Here is a 19155-nt window from a genome sequence, read left to right on the forward strand (position 1 = left end):
TGTTTGCCCTTGCAGCTGTTGCTTGACATTGAGCACTATTGCTAAGTCTACTATCTACGAGCACTCCCAAATCCTTTCCCATTATAGATTCTCCTAAATTAATTCCATTTAATTTATAGATTGCGTTCTTGTTTTTGATCTCTAAATGCATAACCTTACATTTATCTGTGTTAAACTTCATATTCCATTTGGCCGCCCAATCCTCCAGTTTATTTAAGTCCCTCTGTAGAGAATCTCCATCTTGCTCTGATTTTATTACCTTACAGAGTTTAGTATCATCTGCAAAAATAGAAACTTTACTCTCTAAACCATCACCAAGGTCATTAATAAATATATTAAAAAGAAATGGCCCCAGCACAGAACCTTGAGGTACTCCACTTAAAACTTTTGACCAATTAGAAAATGTTCCATTTATCACAACTCTCTGTTTCCTATTTTCTAACCAGTTTTCGATCCAAGTACAAATGTTGATTTCTAGACCCAGTTCCCTTATTTTGTAAACCAACCTCTTGTATGGCACTGTATCAAAGGCCTTTGCAAAATCTAAGTAGACCACATCTACTGTGCTGCCCTGGTCTAAGTTCCCACTAAATTCCTCATAGAAACAAATTAGATTAGTTTGACATGACCTATCCCTCACAAATCCATGTTGATTCCCACTAATACTTTTATTGCGCACCAAGTAATCCTAAGTACTGTCCCTTAAAATACCTTCCAGTAGTTTCCCCACTATTGATGTCTCATCCCCTTTTTAAACAACAGCACCACATCTGCTATTCGCCAATCCCTTGGTACTGAGCCTGATGAGATTGAATCTCTGAAAATTAAGAATAGCGGTCTAGCTATTTCCGAGTTTACGCACAGAAAAAGAAGAAATAAAACCAGAAAGTATTTTCAACCTCAGCGACCTCACTTTGACCAACCATCTGACCACACTTCTAAACAAAGGTTTGAAATTCGCACCCAAAAACCAGATCGACAAATTTGACACTCACATAGATCTTCACAAATTCACAAGAAAACTCTGCTTGAAAAAATTCTTCAACAGAGGCAACAAGGAAATGGAACAGAAAAATGACAAGAAAGAAGACTCACCGTACATCCACACCCACCTAAAAACCAAGTCCAATTTCTTCCCGCAACACATGAAAGGAGCATACATCAAAACCTTTGAAACCCTAGTTGAGAAAGACCTCGAGAAACTCAAAAAGAAAAAGGTAAGACTCCCTAACCTTTCTCAACAGGAGAAACGAGCCCTTAAAGACCTAAAAGGGAACAAGGACATCGTTCTGAAACCAGCCGACAAGAGAGGTGGAATAGTCATCCTCAACAAATCAGACTACCTAGATGAAGCCAAGAGACTTCTCAGCGAAAAATCAACATACAAACAACTGGAACAAGACCCCACAAGCAAGTACCACAAAGAACTCCTAAAACTACTTAACAAAGGCCTAAAAGATGGCATACTAAACAAGAATGAACACACCTACATCTCCACACCACACCCAAGGATCCCAGTATTCTACTACCTACCAAAAATCCACACGAACACAGAAAAACCACCAGGAAGACCTATAGTATCCGGAATAGAGTCACTTACCAGCAACCTATCAGAATATATCGATCACTTCCTACAACCCTTGGTGAGCGAACAACTAAGTCATCTCAAGGACACGACACAAATCCTGAAGATTCTGAATGAAATCAGCTGGAAAGAAAACTACACTCTAGTTACGTGCGATGTTACTTCTCTCTACACCATCATCGACCACAAAAAAGGTTGCGAACACAGCAAACACTACCTGGAAAACAACCAAGGCATACCACTCAACCAAGCCACCTTCATCACAGAATCCATCAACTTCATTCTCGACCACAACTACTTCTGGTTCGAAGACAAATACTACAAACAGACCACAGGCACTGCAATGGGTACGAAATTCGCGCCAAGCTACGCAAACCTCTACATGGCAAAATGGGAGGAAGACAATATCTGGAACAACAATCCCCACAGCGACAACATAGTAACATGGAAAAGATATATAGATGACATCCTATTTATATGGAAAGGCTCCGACACAGAGCTCCGCTCATTCCTAGAATACATCAACAACAACAACCTCAACCTGAGCTTTATCTCCAACTTCAGCAAGAAGGAATTAAATTTCCTGGACCTCACCATCTACATCAAAGACAACACCATCCAGACCAAAACTTACCTGAAACCAGTTGACTGCAACAGCTACATACCAGCAAACAGCAATCACCACAAAACATGGCTAAAGAACATCCCAGGAGGACAATTCAGAAGAATAAGAAGAAACTGCTCCACTAAGGAAATCTTCAAAGAACAAGCCGAAACAATGAAACAGAAATTCAGAGATAGGAACTACGATCAAGATCACCTGGAGAAAGAACTAGAAAGAGCAGGAAATCTGAAAAGGTAGGAACTCCTTCACTACAAACCCAAAGAAACAAAAGGAGAAAATGCACCCCTTTTCATCACAAACTACCACAGCAATCATAGAAAACTAGAAAACATCCTGAAAAAGCATTGGCACATCCTACTCGAGGACGAACAACTAAAGGAACATCTACCACCTAAACCAGGCCTGTCCAACCTGCGGCCCTCCAGATGTTTGTGAAACTACAAGTCCCAGCATGCCCTGCCAGCTATCAACAGGTTGTCTACTGGCAAAGCATGCTGGGGCTTGTAGTTTCACAACACCTGGAGGGCCGCAGGTTGGACAGGCCTGACCTAAACCAAGGATAGTGTACAGGAAGGCAAGGAATCTAAAGAACATGATAACAGCCAGTTTCATCCCCACCAACGACAAAGAAAAGAAGAGCAAGGAGACTTGGATAAAAGAAGAGAAGAAAGGATACTACCACTGCAACAGATGCCTGGCGTGCAGAACAACGAAACAAAGTTCCACCAAACCCACAACAGAATTCACATCAAATTCAAATGGTAGAGAACACAAAATTGACGACAAAATGACCTGCGACTCCACAGGGATAATCTACCTACTAGAATGCCCATGCGGACTTCAATACATAGGAAGAACAATAAGAAACCTCAAAACAAGAATTCCAGAACACATAAGAAACATAAGAAAAGGAATGCAGAATCACAGCGTATCAGAACATTTCAAACTATCACACCATCAAGACCCCACAGGACTCAAATTCAGGGGGATTAAACAGATCAAGAAACCATGGAGAGGAGGAGACTACATCAAGCTAATTTCAAAGGAAGAAGCAAGATGGATTCACACACTAGGGACCCTCGCACCGAAAGGCCTCAACATAGACTTTGATCTAGGATTTTTTTTCTGTAAGTATAATCATTCCTACCCCACTCCTTTCCCATCCTCCCCCCAATTTGTTACATATAAGTACTCACCATGTTAACCACCACCAAATAATAAAAATTCGCAATCAGCCTCAATAGATCCAGGCTCCCACCCCAGTACTAAAATACCAGCAAAGCATGGGATACCAAATTAAGCTCGGTTAACCCCCATAAGCCCCACCCCCCCTCCCTTTTAACATCAATATCCTTCCACTACTAGCACCCATCCACCAACTCCCCCACCCCAATTTTTAATACCCAGGGAACAAAAAACTACTAGAGTAAAGAACAACTAAAATAAAATAAAAATAAAAATAAAATAAAACAATTTAATTAGTAACAATATATGGAAAACCCATTACGAAAAAGTAAAATATTAAACACAGTTTATAAAATACCAAATTAAACCCACATCCCACCGGCCATCAATCCCTCCCAATCTGCCCTTACAAATATCACACCCCACCATCACATCTGATAATACCGCCAGACATCCCCTCCCCCCCTTCCCCATAACAACCACTGGTTTGCTCCCATTGGAAAGTGAATATTCAATATAGGGAATACGATCATATCAAAAGCACCGTTTTTATACCCCAACGGGTCATATAGGTCCCCGTAGGATCAGCCTCCCAAATACTTAGTTCACCATTTTCCAATATCCCATTCAAAGGCATGACCCAAAATACAAAACAATAATCCACCAATTAATTAAAACTAGTTAAAAGAATATACCCGGCGCCCGCCCATCCCCCCCCTCAGAATCCCGCATCCCGCCTCCCCCCTCCCCTTCCGGAAGATCATAGTGGAAATCAGAACAGGATAAAAACACAAGGAAACAGAAGCACAGCTACATCCCTGACGAAATCTAAGGACGAAACGCGTTGGATCACAACTACACCCCGCATAAGACTCCCCGCACACTCACCTCTGCCCCTGGAAACATCACTCGCAAACTCTCCAGGATCGGAATCTGAAACAGAAGGACAAGAATCTAATCAACCCGCAGTGGAACGCAGAGTGCGCTCCAACAACACCGGAAGTCCGGCGAAAGCGCCTCAGGTGAACCAGCAGCACCCGTTCGGCCCCAGTCAAGCCACCGCTCGGTACACGCTACAAACCAGCTCTGACTGCAGCGCCTATCTATAGAACAGAAAGACCGGCTGACGACCACCTAACTGCTCTTGTAAGAGCTACCTAAGCAAAAGGTTTTTTCCCTACATGCATCTCACTACACACCCTATGTTCTGAACACATAGTATCTAATACCTCGCACACAGCATCTGCCCAACACTTTAACAAGCACATCCCAGCACATAATAGTTTAAAAGAAGAGGCAACACTAACTGCCTCTAATAATAGCTCTAGCTACCTAAGAGCTCTTACCACCCCTACAGAACCACTAGTTACACCCCATACAGGAGGTACCAAACCACCACAATATACATTGCATTTAGGGCTATAAACAGGGCAAAGAGCTATAGAACAACACCAGCAAAAAGAGCTATAACATTTAAAGCCCCAGAAGTATATTGTTGGTACCACCTATACTGTGTTCTCCACACAACACCCCTGCCTCCCCCCCCCTCTCTCTCTCCCTTTTTCTTTTCTCTCCCCAGGTTGCGCCACGGCACAAACAAGAAGGCAAACAACAAATTCGGAAACCGGAACATCCGAAGAATCCGTAACGGCAGCACCGATCCCAAAGACACTCCCGTCAAGCCCAGACGCCCAAAGTAAGCTCACCAAAAAGAGACCCTACCACCTGATCCCATTTCCGAGTTTAACTCCATAAGGACCCTTGGGTGTATGCCATCTGGACCTGGAGCTTTATTTATCTTAATATTCTTCAGTCGCCTTTGGACTTCTTCCTTTGACAACCAAGTATTAATTAATGGTATGGTTTCATTTCCATTTTTATGTATTACTCCTGCCATTTGTTCCTCTCTGGTAAATACTGAAGAAAAAAAAGTGTTTAATACCTCTGCTTTTTCCTTAATATCATTTATCAATTCACCCATCTCACTTCTTAGGGGTCCTATATTATCTTTTTTAATCCTTTTGCCATTTATATACTTATACAAATACATGATAGTTTTATATTTACACTGAAATTTAAAGTTGATCTAGGACATGTCCTACCCCAACTATAAATCTGTCCCCACGTTTTAAATGTACTTCAACCTGCGTTGCAATATGGTTTTGCCAAGGTGCAAAGTTACTCATTTTTTATGCTTTGCTCTACTTAATGACTCAGGCTCAATGTATTCAGTATAAAAAGTATGGAAGAAAAGGGATATAATAACAATAATAATAATCATAATAATAATAATAATTATATTTATGTATCTCTTTTCTCAAAATAGGAAAAGCACTTTGCACTTGCTGATTAAAAATACAGTATAGGGAATCAAAAGCTGCTTCAAGTACTCAATCTTGAAACAGATTCACCATCTTACAGGCAGTAAGTGAATGGAACAGAGAACAGGTGTTATGTGGCAGGAACGAGGCTGGATAGTCATAGTCTGACTGCCTTTTTTATACCAACTGCAAACAGTGCAGTTTTTTCTGGAATACCCAAGAAGAGGGCTTTGCAGTAGTCCAAGAGTAAGTACACAAATGCACATACAAGTGTAGGAAGACCTACAGAATGCTGAATTCTGTTCTTCAGATGAAAGATTGAAGATTTGATCATGGCTGAAACCTGATGTTTAATGGTCGAGACATAATCAAGTACAACACCAAGATTCTGCACATGCTACTCTGAACTGCCAAGCTGAACTGCAATCTTGTTATTTGGCATATTTGCACAAAACAGCTAGAGGGAAATAGGAAAGGTGCTTAAGTTAAAATTTAGTGGAAGAATGGGGGGTGGGGGGGCGGAGTGTTAGGGTTTCTTTTAGTTAGAGATCAGTATTCTCTGAAATCTGTAGCAATCTTCCTAGTGATCCTAGTGAATACACACCAGTTCATGCCACACTGCAATTGTAATAGATTTGAATGCATATATGGCTGCAGATCACATTTTTAAAATCACACAGTTTTGAAAAGCTAAGAAAACACTACCAGTGCTATCCTTATTCTGGGTGATCCTGTAGATGTGGTTGAACCTTTCCCTCCCTTCTGTTATTTCCACAGGATGATGCCTCTGTTATGGCCACTCTAGACCTATTGTCCTATTGTGTGTGGCATGCCAAAATGATGTATTTATACAATGTAGTCATGAGTTTGTGCCCATGATGTAAGTATAGTCTAAGGCCCAACATCATCTTAATCCACCACTGTCCCTCAAATGTGTCCTTGGGTATGCAGCACCCCCTCCCTCTACATGGTTCTGCAATGCAGTGTGGGCAGCATTTGCCCAACCTGTACATGCCCAGGCTGGATTTAGGCACAGACATCACACATGTGCAGGCAAATTTTTCAGACAATGATATGTTACTGGTTGAGAATCACATTATTTACTTGGAGGCCCCACACATGTGGTCAGAAGCAAGAAAGGTGTCAGTGCGTCAAGCCTAACAACTGTGAAGTGACGTGAGAGAGAGTAGGGTTGTATGAAGCCCCAGAGTATCTGTGTGTACAGTTAGCAGTTACAACACCCACAATTAGGGACAAAATATGTGGAAAGGCTACTGGTTGAAGCAGTGCATTTAAAAGTACATGATTGTTCCTTGTCTGATTTGTCCCTGATTGCACTAAAGAGGGCAACGGATCTCCAGTATCAGAACCCAAAACACACATGCTAAATGGATTTATCCAGCTCACATCTTGCTGTCCAGGGTTTGCTTTTGACTGCCTAAATTGGGCAGGAGACACATGTACCACAGCGCTGGCAGAGGTACTTTCACTAATGTTCATGTGCCTATGGCATTCAAGCTCATCAGAATTGACCCTAGTCTTTCTCTCTCTCTCTGTGTGTCTATGTTAGGGAAGTTAGACTGTAAGCTCCAATGGGGCAGGGACTGATGTGAATAAGTTTCCTGTACACCGCTGCGGAATTAGTGGCGCTATATAAATAACTGATGACTGATGATGATGATGACGATGAAGAGTGCCTCATTTCTGCTATGGGCTCCATTGCTATTGCTACAAACATTATGCAGATCAGTAGCAATCCTGGTGAAGGCCTATGCCACCAAGCCCATGTCAACTTGGCCCAGGTCCATCCTGAACAGCCTCTAATGGTGATGGTGGATGACAGAGGTGACATCCTGGAGTCCAGCCTCTCTAGAATAACTACTTCACAAAGCCTTCTCTTTAAATTTCAAAATACTGCCAAGCCGGGAACAATCAGGGGCAGAGTAGTGAATTTTAAAGCAATAGTATAAAATTAGATTTTTCAGTACTGAATGACAGGTCTGTTACACACTAATGATTATGAGTAAAGTCATATTTCTGCCTTGTATTGCTTGTAAATATTGTTTAATGCTGTCTTAATAGAAAATCTGTTTGAGTAGAACGTCATCTCTTTGGCTGAGAGTGATTATATGACTCTAATATAATTTAATCTTTTATTGCATATAGACACTCAAGAGAAAATCTAAATATAAGAGATTTAATAAGGTAAGTGTTCTCTTCTCATAGCTATATGGTGCATCTCTATTACTGCACAGCTGGTACCATTTAAAACACAAGTAAGGCCAAGCACTGGCTTATTTCTTCCTCTGTAAAATCAGTGAATATAATGCAGGACAGTTAATGTCGTACAGTGTTCTATGTTTTATTATGTGCTAGATATGAACATTATAAAAAAATGTAAGAATGTTGCTGATATCCTACTATATCATAGTATCCTCCTTTATCTTACTAAATTATAGTTAAAATATTATGTTGCAAAATATCATAGTTGTAGCTGTTACATTTAACCTCCTGACAATTGGTGGGATAGGAAGGCAGGTGTAGTTCACGTATTTCATGTCTGTAATTGTTCATAACAAATCAGAACAAATAACTTTCTATCTGAACCTCTTACAGACAGATCAGTGGCGTCATTAAAAGTCTTGGGACCCCAGTATAAGATATAAGCCAGTGACCCTGCCACATCCCTGCAGCACTAATAACTCCCAGCTCACAGACAGCCATCACACACATACTTAATCAGTGGACAAAGCTCTGTCTTTCTGGGGACCCTCCAAAATCTACCTTTAGTCTTTTGTCTGATATTTGAAAGTGGTCATAATGTTCACATACACTGGTAGACATGTAGACCCACAGGCCCATTGGCCCAGTATCAGTTGTCATGGTTACCCCTATTGTGATGCAATTGAAACAGAGCAGCGAAATTACTAAGCATGAAACAACATTTTTCACAGCTGTTTCTATATCAATAAAAGAAAACAAAATAATTGGAAATGTTGATTTGAAAACCGCCCTTTCTAAAAAAAAATTAATGTCATTTTGGATAATAATTTTATGTAGTAATAAATGCCATATAAATACATATACTCACATACTCACAATGGTGATGCTCATTACACTGTGGTGTGTGTAGAAAGCTCAGGACATGTCAGTCTGGTTCCTTACTGCAGGCGTTCATGTGATATCAACTTATATACCTGTTTCATGCTCCCTGTAGTATTTTACACCATTGACCTTTTGCTTGGATAATTAGCATATTTTGCAATTAACTTTAGCTGTACAAAAGTTCCTTTGGGGTTTAATGTCTTGCTGCGTTTAGGGAAATTGTTTTGCACGAAGGATCCTGGTGGAGTCACAGACACACAGGCACACAGAAATTGTCACCAGTCAGAGAATTCAGGAAGCCTAAAATATTTTATTATATTTGGTTATGATGAAGAAGCAACAATATAATCACTATGGGCCTGATTTATTAAGGCAAAATAGGTGTATGTTTTCTCCTGGACAAACCATGTAACCATGCAAGGGGTGTAAATTAGTTTATTGTTTTGCACATAAGTTAAATACTGGCTGTTTTTTCATGCATCACACAAATACTTGATAGCTTTATTTGTACACTGACATTTAAAGTTGATCTAGGACATGCCCTACCCCAACTATAAGTCTCTCCCCACATTTTAAATTTACCTTCCTTTCCAATGCAACATGGTTTTGCCAAAGTGCAAAGTTACACCTTTTTTTTACTTTAAATTCCTTAATGAATCAGGCCATGTATCTCTCAGGGGAACTTTAGTAGTCCAAGCAAGTGAGAGACATGATGACATTTCAGTCACAACTTTGTCCAGCATGAGGCTCAATCAGGGACTCCGTATTTTGTATTTTCCTACTCACAATATTTTCGGGTTTGTACCAATTATATTTAATTGTGCGACATAAAAGTAGCATAATTGACAATGATAAACTTTGCATGTGACACCACAGCACAATTTGCATCTGTTAACAAAGTTATGCTTTGTGGTTTATGCCTTACAAAGCTGTGACATTACGTTTCATGAGCTATTTCTGTCACAGATATAATAAAACCAGCATCAAGCTTAACAAACCACCATTTTGTTTTGAGGCGGCTTAACCTCTGAGTATTTATCTGGGTTGTCATTCATACACTGTTGATAATACACTTCAGTAAAGAATGACTAATATAAAACCACCCTAGAAATGGGTCTGCCAAGCAGATGACTGTAAGTTTTTTTACTTTTAAGACATGTTCCGAAATAAATTTATTATAGTTTTGTAAACCCTTGATCCCATATAAAATCCAGCAACATGTATCAATCTTTGCTGATCAGTTATTAAATGGGTGTATATCCAACAATTAAAAGAAAGTTAAACTCTATGGTGATTCACATCCACAAGTATTCAGTGTATAGTCTGGTGGACTATGGAAACCAACCTGTGGGGAGGAAATTATTTATGTTAAGTTTTATCAGGACAGTAGTGCCCTGCGTCCGACAAAATGTCTCCCCATACATTATAGCTGCCATTTGCCAGAAAGCAGGGATAATCCCAACGTTATAACTCACATGATACTGTTCCATCCCCTCTCTACTTTTTTCCTGATTTCTATAAAAACTTGACAAGATGTGTTCCCTTGTGGAATGGTCAGGTTTGAGTTTCCTGACCCTTTTCCCCGCAGGTCATGTGGTTCCAACTAACCAGTTGGTATCCCCACCTGACTCTTCATCATCATCACCATTTATTTATATAACGCCACTGATTCACAGCACTGTACAGAGAACTCACTCACATCAGTCCCTGCCTCATTGGAGCTTACAGTCTAAATTCCTTAGTACACACACACACAGAGACAGACAGAGAGAGAGAGAGAGAGAGACAGAGAGAGAGAGAGAGAGAGACAGAGAGAGAGAGACTAGGATCAATTTTGATAAAAAAAAGTTTTTCTGCGAAGGCTAAGACTATCTCATCTCTTCCTTTTAAAGGAACCCTGATGCCTAACTATACTAATGTCTCCATTTTTACCATGCGTGGTGTTCCTTCTATACAAATGTCTGTTGAGACTGCCAAATTCAGAATTCCCCAGAGTAATGTTTACAACATATTTGACTAGAAATCTTCTAGATCTATAACATTAACCGGACATAAGGTGTTTGTGTACATGTTTAAACACACAACTGCCTGCACTAATAATTTGTCCAACTTCCTCAGTGTGTGTGTTGGTGTAAAATTGCCTATCAATTATTTCATTTCAGTAGGACATTCTTGTGATCAACAAGAGTGGCAGCCTGAGTGTGGTATAGAATGTGTAACACTCAGTGCACTCTAGTGTCTTTGGTCCAGTGTACAAAATGTATTATTAATATTATTATTATTATTATTATTATTATATTTTATTTATAAGGTGCCACAAAGGGTCAGCAGTGCCGTACATGACATATACTGAAAACAGTGATTCATGACACAACATGATACATGAAGAACAAAGTACAAAGATCAGACATACTGAATGAATAAATAAAATAAAAAAATACAGATAACACAGTAATGCAGATCAAAATATTTCTGGAACAGTGAGTGAGAGTGATGGTAGTAATCAGTGAAAAGTAGGCCAAAGCTAAGAAAACAAGGCTAGGGAAGCAGGCCAAGATAGAATATTAGTAGGAGAACACAAAGAATGAGGGCCCTGATTGTGAGAGCTTACATCCTAAAGGAAAGGGGGGGACACAAATAGGGTGGTACTGACAAGGGTAGAAAGCAGGAACATGGAAGTTAGGAGGAGAACTGATAGGCTTGAACAAAGAAATGAGTCTTAAGGGCGCGCTTGAAGCCTTCGAGAGTAGAGTCTAACCTGATGGAATGTGGAAGATTATTCCACAGCTGGGGAGCAACCCGAGCAAAGTCCTGAAGACGGGAGAGGGATGAAGTGATTAGTGAGGTAGTGAGGCGGAGATCACTTGCAGAGTAGAGGGGGCGGCGAGGTTTGTAGGTAGAAATGAGGTTGGAGATGTAGAGGGGGGAAGGATTGATTGAGAGCTTTGAAGATGAGAGTGAGTAGTTTAAATTTAATTCTGTAGGCCATAGGGAGCCAAAGTAGGGACTGGTGGAGGGGGACAGCAGAGATTGAGCATCGGGAGAGAAAAATGAGGCGGGCAGCAGCATTGAGGATAGACTTTTTGAGGATCAAGGTGAGAATCGGGTAGGCCAGAGAGAAGGAGGTTACAGTAGTCAAGTCGAGAGATAACAAGAGAGTGAACAAGGGTTTTGCTGGCTTCCATGACGAGAAAGGGTCATATATTGGATATTTTCCAAAGGTGGAAGTTTAAGGATTTTGAGAGGGACAGAATGTGAGGTTTGAAGGAGAGGGAAGAATCAAGGATGATCCCAAGGCATCAGACTTGAGGGACAGAAAAGAGATTAGTGTTATTAACAGAAATAGAGAGAGGGGGAGGTGGGAGAGCCCTGGACAGGGGGAAGACGATAAGTTCAGTCTTGGAAATATTGAGTTTAAGAAAGCGCTGAGACATCCAAGATGAGATGGTCAAGAGACAGCAGGAGACACAAGACAAAAGGGAAGGGGAAAGGACAGGGTATGAAAGATAAATTTGGGTATCATCAGCATAGAGGTGGTACTGGAGGTCAAAGGAGCGGATGAAGACGCAAAGGGAGGAGGTGTAGAGGGAGAAAAGCAGGGGGCCAAGAACGTCGACAGGTAAGGGAAGAGGGGGGGATGTGGAGTCATGTTTAGAGACTGAGAAGAAGCGGTAAGTGAATAAGAGGAAAACCAGGAGAGGACAGTATAACAGAGGCCTATAGAATTGAGAATTTGCAAAAGGAGTGCATGGTCAACGGTATCAAAGGCAGCAGAGTGGTGAAGAAGGATAAGAAGGGAGAAGTGTCTTTTGGATTTAGCAAAGAGAAGGTCATTAGCGACCTTAGTAGGGCAGTTTCAGTGGAGTGGAGGGGCAAAAACCGGATAGGAGTGGGTCAAAGAGTGAGTGAGAAGAGAGAAAGAAGGTTAGATGGTTAAAGACAACCCGTTTTGTATTCAAAAGATATGTGTTATCTGTCTGTATCTTCTGCAGTAGTCCGTAAGCAATTGTCAAGTTCTTGATTGCTGTTTGGTTAGTGTGCTTTCAGAGGTTGCTAGTACTCCCAAGAATATGTTTACAACTACACACAAATATTGAACTTTTCTTCAGCTCTAGTAGGCCAGGTCAAGTGGCTCTGCGAAGCACCATCTGTGGCTTTCTTTCCACTACGACTGATGGAACAGTTTGCAGATACAGTCTTTATAATGTCTATTGTCCCCATGTTTTTGTGCCCATTTTTTCAAGGTCTCTCTCCCATGTCCAGATTTGATGTTGGCTATATTTAACATGTGGTACAAATCCAGCTGCATCAATTCTGTCAGTTATATATTGTTGGGGTTGTTGAAATCTGGTATCATCAGTAAATTTGTATCTACATGGCCCACCAGTAATTCCGTCTCAAAGGCAGTTTTCCAAATAAAATCCCAAATATCTAAACCACCTCTAATGGGTATCAGTACCAGCAGTCTTGGCCTCCTCCAACACTCAGCTGTCCACTGATTGCTGCCTTCCTAACTAGAAACCTTAAAAGAACCCAGCTGGGCTCAGCCTCAGGCTACAAATGACATCACACCTCTCTCAGGTGTTACCACTAACCTCCAGTACTGATGACACATGTGGGGAATCACCAACCAGCCACTGTAAGAACCTGCTCAGTGTACTCCTCAGCGCCTGAGTATTAATTGTGTCCAACATCAATAATCCCATTCAAGCAATATACTAGGAAGTATAGGAGCTATTTGTGTTTCTTATCTGCTGTCCAATCAGTGCCAACACCTCTGTGTACCTTTTTGCATGCTACTCTTTCTGTCTGATCGAGCAGCAAGGAACGATGCTGCAGAACGGTGCCAGCAATCACAACTAAAGGTAAGCTAGGGAGCTGTAAATAGAACTATAATGTGGGGGCTGTAACTAAAACTAAAGGGAGGGGGCTGCAAATAGAACTATAGGGAGGGGCTGCAAATAGAACTATAGGGAGGGGGCTGTATAGAAAACTATAAGGAGGGGGCTGTAGCGAGAGCTACAAAGAAGGGGCTGCATTTAGAACTACAGGGGATCTGCAATGAGAGCTTGAAGGCAGCAATGAGAGACATGGAGGGGTCTACAATAAGAGACACATGCAGGGGCGAAAGTAGAGACACAGAGGTGACAATGGGAGAGGCATGAAGGGGGCAATGGGAGAGACATGAAGAGGGCAATAGAAGAGATATGGAGGGGGAAATGAGAGAGATGAGGGTAAGAAAAACAGTTTTTCTCTTTCTTTTTTTGTGTATGATGACACTATGCCCATAAATTTAGATCATAGGGACCCACCTGTCTTTAGTGCCCAGAGCCCCCTAAAGCCTTAATCCAGCCCTGCTCTAATGAGACTTTATGCAGTGCTGTTCTGTTTCTCCCAGACAAATGTCATCTGCGCCATGGAATCAGAGTCAACAGCACACATGCCTAAACAGGTAGGAACAACAGGCAGCAGACTAACATGCTAATGTAAAAAGTACACATAAAATACATACATTATATTGTTGAGAGGGTTTTTTTAGGGCAGCTTCATTTTTTTCTTGTTTTTGTCTTAATGTGATGGCTTTTTTTTTTATCAATAATGGCTATTTGGTTTCCTTACATCAACATTACAGACATTAATGTGTCATAGAAATAGCTGATAATGTGATATGTGCTTGCAAAATACAACCTTACATCCGCAATTAGACCCCAAAAACCTACAACAGATTGTAATATTTGTATAAATTGTAATATACTTGTTAAGTTAATTGTGCAAAGGAAAGCACATCTGATATAGCAGTAAAATAACTTATATTGCGGAAAATAGTTGTAAATATGACTCAGTCTACCACAATATGTCTATGGATAACTATGCTAACCCCGCCTACTTTAGTGTTGGCCCCACCTACAGTTGATTTGGGCTCACCCACTTGAGGCCGCTGCCAGAATTTTTCCCAGGGCCATTTTAAGTTCCCAATCGTCCCTGTCCTCACTCACTTTAACCTGTCACACTTTAACCAGTGCACTCATGACTTGGCTACTGTAATGGGCCACACAGATTTCCAGCACCCTCTGCATACTGATAGCTAAAAGAGTTAACTCTTTCACACTTGCATTTAAAGAGTTAACATAGCCAAGCAATATATCTTTTCTAAACAGACTATGAATTTGCTTAGGTCAATAAGAATATCCACTTATTAAATTGAAATTTAGTATATGAAAAAAGTTACAAGGCTTACAGAATGTAAAAACAATTAAGAAAAATGACATACAACATACTGCAAAACCAATTATAAAATAAAAGGAGATTATTCAGAATATAAACTTACATACAAGTTATATATCTGGTACCTGGGTCTGTCAGGAGAGCTTGACAGCTTACATTTTGATTGTGTTCCCAAAAGACTGACCCCCATAATTAGGTGAGCTGGTCTTTTTAAATATTGTTTCTCACTGCCCTCCACCCCGTAATGTAATGGTCTGTGACAGAATTCTTTCTCAGCTTTATAACTTCCCCAATGCTCATAAGTAGCATCGCTATTTCTGGTGAGTGTCATGCCAACCCATTTTTATCATAAATCATTCCAGTATAAATTTACCAATGTATAGATACCAAATAAGGCTATGTATAGATGATCAGTTGAGCCAAATCTCATTTTCTCCACTACCTGCGTGACAGACACCTTTATTCAACGTATGGGTTGCGGATCATCTTCCTATTTTGGAATATATGTTTGGTCACTATTAATATCATTATAGGAGCAACATTTAGGAGGAAATATGTAATTACTATATGTTATAGGGCAGCCATTATTATTATTATTATTATTATCCTTTATTTGTTAGGCGCCACAAGGTTTCCGCAGCACCGTACACAGTACAAACAGTAGACTAAACAGGGTAAAACAGTACAAACCAATAAACAAAAATACCAATGCTTCAGAAACTTTAGGCTGGCCGATGTAGTAAACAAGGAGCAGAAGAACGGTAAGGAGGCAGGAGGGAAGAGGGCCCTGCTCATGTGAGCTTACATCCTAAGGGAGGGAAAACAGACTGGCACAGGGGGAGCCAGATAAGGCACGGGGGAGCCAGCTAAGGCAAGGGGAGAGCGAGTGGAGTATAGAGAAAGGGGTTATGTGGATGATTGGTAGGCTTTGAGGGATGTGGTTTGAGGTGCTCTCAAACCACATCCCCCTTTGCGTGTGAATGGCAGGTTCCCCCTGAGCCCTTATGTACACATGTCCACTTTCCTAGAATGTCCGGGAGACACCCGAATTCCTGGCAAGTCTCCCGGACTTCTGGGAGAGCAAGCCATTCTCCCGCTTCCTGCCCATTTATCTCATAGTTCCAGAGTTTGTAAATACCCTGCTGGATACTGTCACAGGCTAACACAGGCAAATTCATCCCTGATATCACATTTCATATAAGATCTGTGTTTGATAGCACAACCTATTTGTGTCATTTCTACAGGAACCTCACATCACTGCTCTGCGCTCAATGCTGTTGGAGGACCTTGTTTCTTCTTCTATCTAACTCTTAGACTGATACTTTTATTTCCTCACACTATGGCAGGCTCTATCACATGGAGCCCTGTCCTCATACAATTGGAAGTGGTAACTGCTTTCCGTAAGATCAGCACCTCTATTTACTGAAATACTCTGTGATCCAAGTTGTTCTATGCCTACCTGCTTTACAACTGGTTACATGCAGATTAGTAGGAGATTAAGATCTACAAGGTGATCAGGCTCTAGTCCAAGGTACTTTAAAAATGCTAATTAATTTATTTTGTTTTATGGTAACAAAAATCATACTTCTACTTATGTATATTATTATTTATTTGTTAAAATATTCAGTACTTTGGTTTCTTTCAAACCCTGAATATCTTAGTAAAAATAGACCTGGTAAAAATTGGTACAAACTCACCTTTCTCTTTTATCCTTTTTAAGTATAACTGAATAAATTAAGGGATGTGCCTAGAACATTTTTATTATTCTTATAAAAGTCTGGCATTATATGTTCTTTGTATCGTTGTGCTTTTTGACCACTAAGGCCAAGGGGAACTCATTCTCCTATAAATGAAGCACTAGCTCCTTCAATCCTGCGCCTCCTGTAAACAGGGTATACGTTTTTTAAAAAGTGCTGTGCAAAACAGTGCTGCTTTAAATATCCATGTAAAAAAAGCCTACATAAAATTATACATTTAGAAATGTAGACGTGTTGAACAGTGGTTAGCATTGCTGTCGCACAGCGCTGGGGTCATGGGTTAGATTCTGTCCATGGCCATAACTGTTTGGAGTTTGTATGTTCTCCTCATGCCTGCATGGCTGTACTATGAGTACATTGGCATCCTCCGACACAGTCCATGAACATACTTTTAAGTGAATTGGCTTCCAACAAAAATGAACCCTAAAAGTCTACACACCCTTATTGAAATTATATGTATTTGTGATGTAAAGCATCTGACATCATTTATCTTGATTTCAGGCTATATATCACAAACACCTGCAATTTCAATAGGGGAGAGTAGACCATATGTAGCTTAGAGTTCTCCTTAACTCTTCTCGTTACTGTAGTAAGGGAGTCTCTAGACTCTTCACATGTGGAGAGAATATCTTATCTTTCAGTGAGGAGACAAAACTGTAATGGGAGGTCTATAGAGGGTTGTCCTGTGAGACCACAAGCCAGTGTGTGCCATGCTCTTACGAAACCCAGTGGGTGGGGCATTCATTCAGAATTTTGACATTAAATGAAATTAATGACTCTTGCAGAAGGTTTATTATCCTATTGAGTGTTTTAGATTGTAGCTGGAAATTTATCTTAACTTTTCTCGTTGTCTTAAAAAATAAACATACATATTGAAATATTGCATACATGTACAGTATATGTAATTCTAACATAAACTGCTTATTATAGAGTTATGTGTATTATGACTTTTTAATGCATATTGGGATTATCAGGTTTGCAATGATCGACATAATGACCAATGAGTAAAAAAAAAACTGGAAGACTTGCAATATAAATTTTATTTCCCTCTTTTAATTTTGTTGAACAGATTTGTCGCTACAGATTGTGGAAAACATATTTCTTATGCATTTTCTGAACACTTCATCTCTTACGCCATATATAAGAGGGCTGAGAAGCCGTGGTACACACATGAACACCAGGAAATTGACCAGGGTCACGTAACCTCCGCCATACGACTCCGTAATTGTGGAGGTTAGAGATACCATGCATAAAAGGAGCTGAAACGCGTGGAGCATGATAGTTTTTCTAGCTTTGGAGGCTGATGATTGGCCAGAGCCAGTTTTCCGAGCTACTAACATAACTTTGATGTAGGTGAACAGAATAACAAAAGCCACCAGAATTAAAATGCCTATGAAGGTGAAGGATCTTATAGTGTTTTGCACAGGATGTACGATAAAGTTTTCATGTTTGCATACCAAGCTCTGAGAAAAAAAATTCTTCTTAGCCAAGGTGCTCAGGACGATGACGTCAGCTATGTTAGGGAGTAATCCAAGATACCAAATAACTATAATAACAGAATAGGACCTTTGTACTGTACAAAACATTAAGTATCTCAGCGGGTAGCAGATAGCTAAGTAGCGCTCAAGGGCCATGGCTGCCAAGTTGTACGGTGTGACTCTAAATGTGGTTGTTGTAATGACAAGGATAAAATAGCAAATGGATGCGGGAATATATAAAAACTGATAGGCCAAAGCAAGAAACAGTCCCAGCGACAGATACATTGTGTCATTGATGAGCATGTGAGCGAAGAGGACATATCGGGAGTTGTCTCGCACATGAGCGGCTGTGAAGTAGACAATCAGCACAATACAGATGAAATAGAGGAAGAAGCAAAAGCAAATCACGGTCAAGATGAGGAAAACCATCATTATGATTTCAAATGTTCTACTGTTGTGAATTGGCATTTGAGTGACATTATTGTATGATCCTGTGATATTCATTCCCTTTGCACAATAGGGACAGATCTGTCGTCTTCAGATTTTCTCACTGAAATAATACTAAAATGTAATTTAGTAATTTTACAAAGTAAGTTTTTTTCCTCTAGTTTGAAAAATAATAAAAATGAAAAAATAAACTTTATTGGACTATGAATTCTTAGTCCTGAATATTAATGTACTTGAATTGCAACCTACTAAGTACTGAAAAACAAATAGAAAGTAAAGTTCAATTCAACATATCTGAAAGGTTCCTGACCAGGTTAAGATGAAGGATACGTATAAAAATAAACTGGAAACAATGTCCTGCATTTGGCAACATAGGATTAGCTCTACCGGCTGCTGACCATTGCACTTTCCATGTCTTGTCATTGTC

At 40.2% G+C, this 19155-nt stretch overlaps 1 protein-coding gene across 1 annotated transcript; it reads right to left on the bottom strand.

The window, feature by feature from the left end:
• Nucleotides 1-17855: 17855 nt before the first annotated feature.
• Nucleotides 17856-18785, bottom strand: LOC142139779 (odorant receptor 131-2-like). Its single transcript, XM_075197649.1, has one exon. It carries the CDS (start codon nucleotides 18783-18785, stop codon nucleotides 17856-17858), a length of 930 nt encoding a protein of 309 aa, XP_075053750.1.
• Between the last annotated feature and the right edge of the window lie 370 nt (nucleotides 18786-19155).

The sequence above is a fragment of the Mixophyes fleayi genome, chromosome 2 (assembly GCF_038048845.1).
Source record: "Mixophyes fleayi isolate aMixFle1 chromosome 2, aMixFle1.hap1, whole genome shotgun sequence".
Classification (NCBI taxonomy): Eukaryota; Metazoa; Chordata; class Amphibia; order Anura; family Limnodynastidae; genus Mixophyes; species Mixophyes fleayi.

Bases quoted from the DNA above. Each gene is read 5' to 3' on its own strand.
- LOC142139779 (XM_075197649.1), bottom strand. From the start codon at position 18,785: ATGAATATCACAGGATCATACAATAATGTCACTCAAATGCCAATTCAC.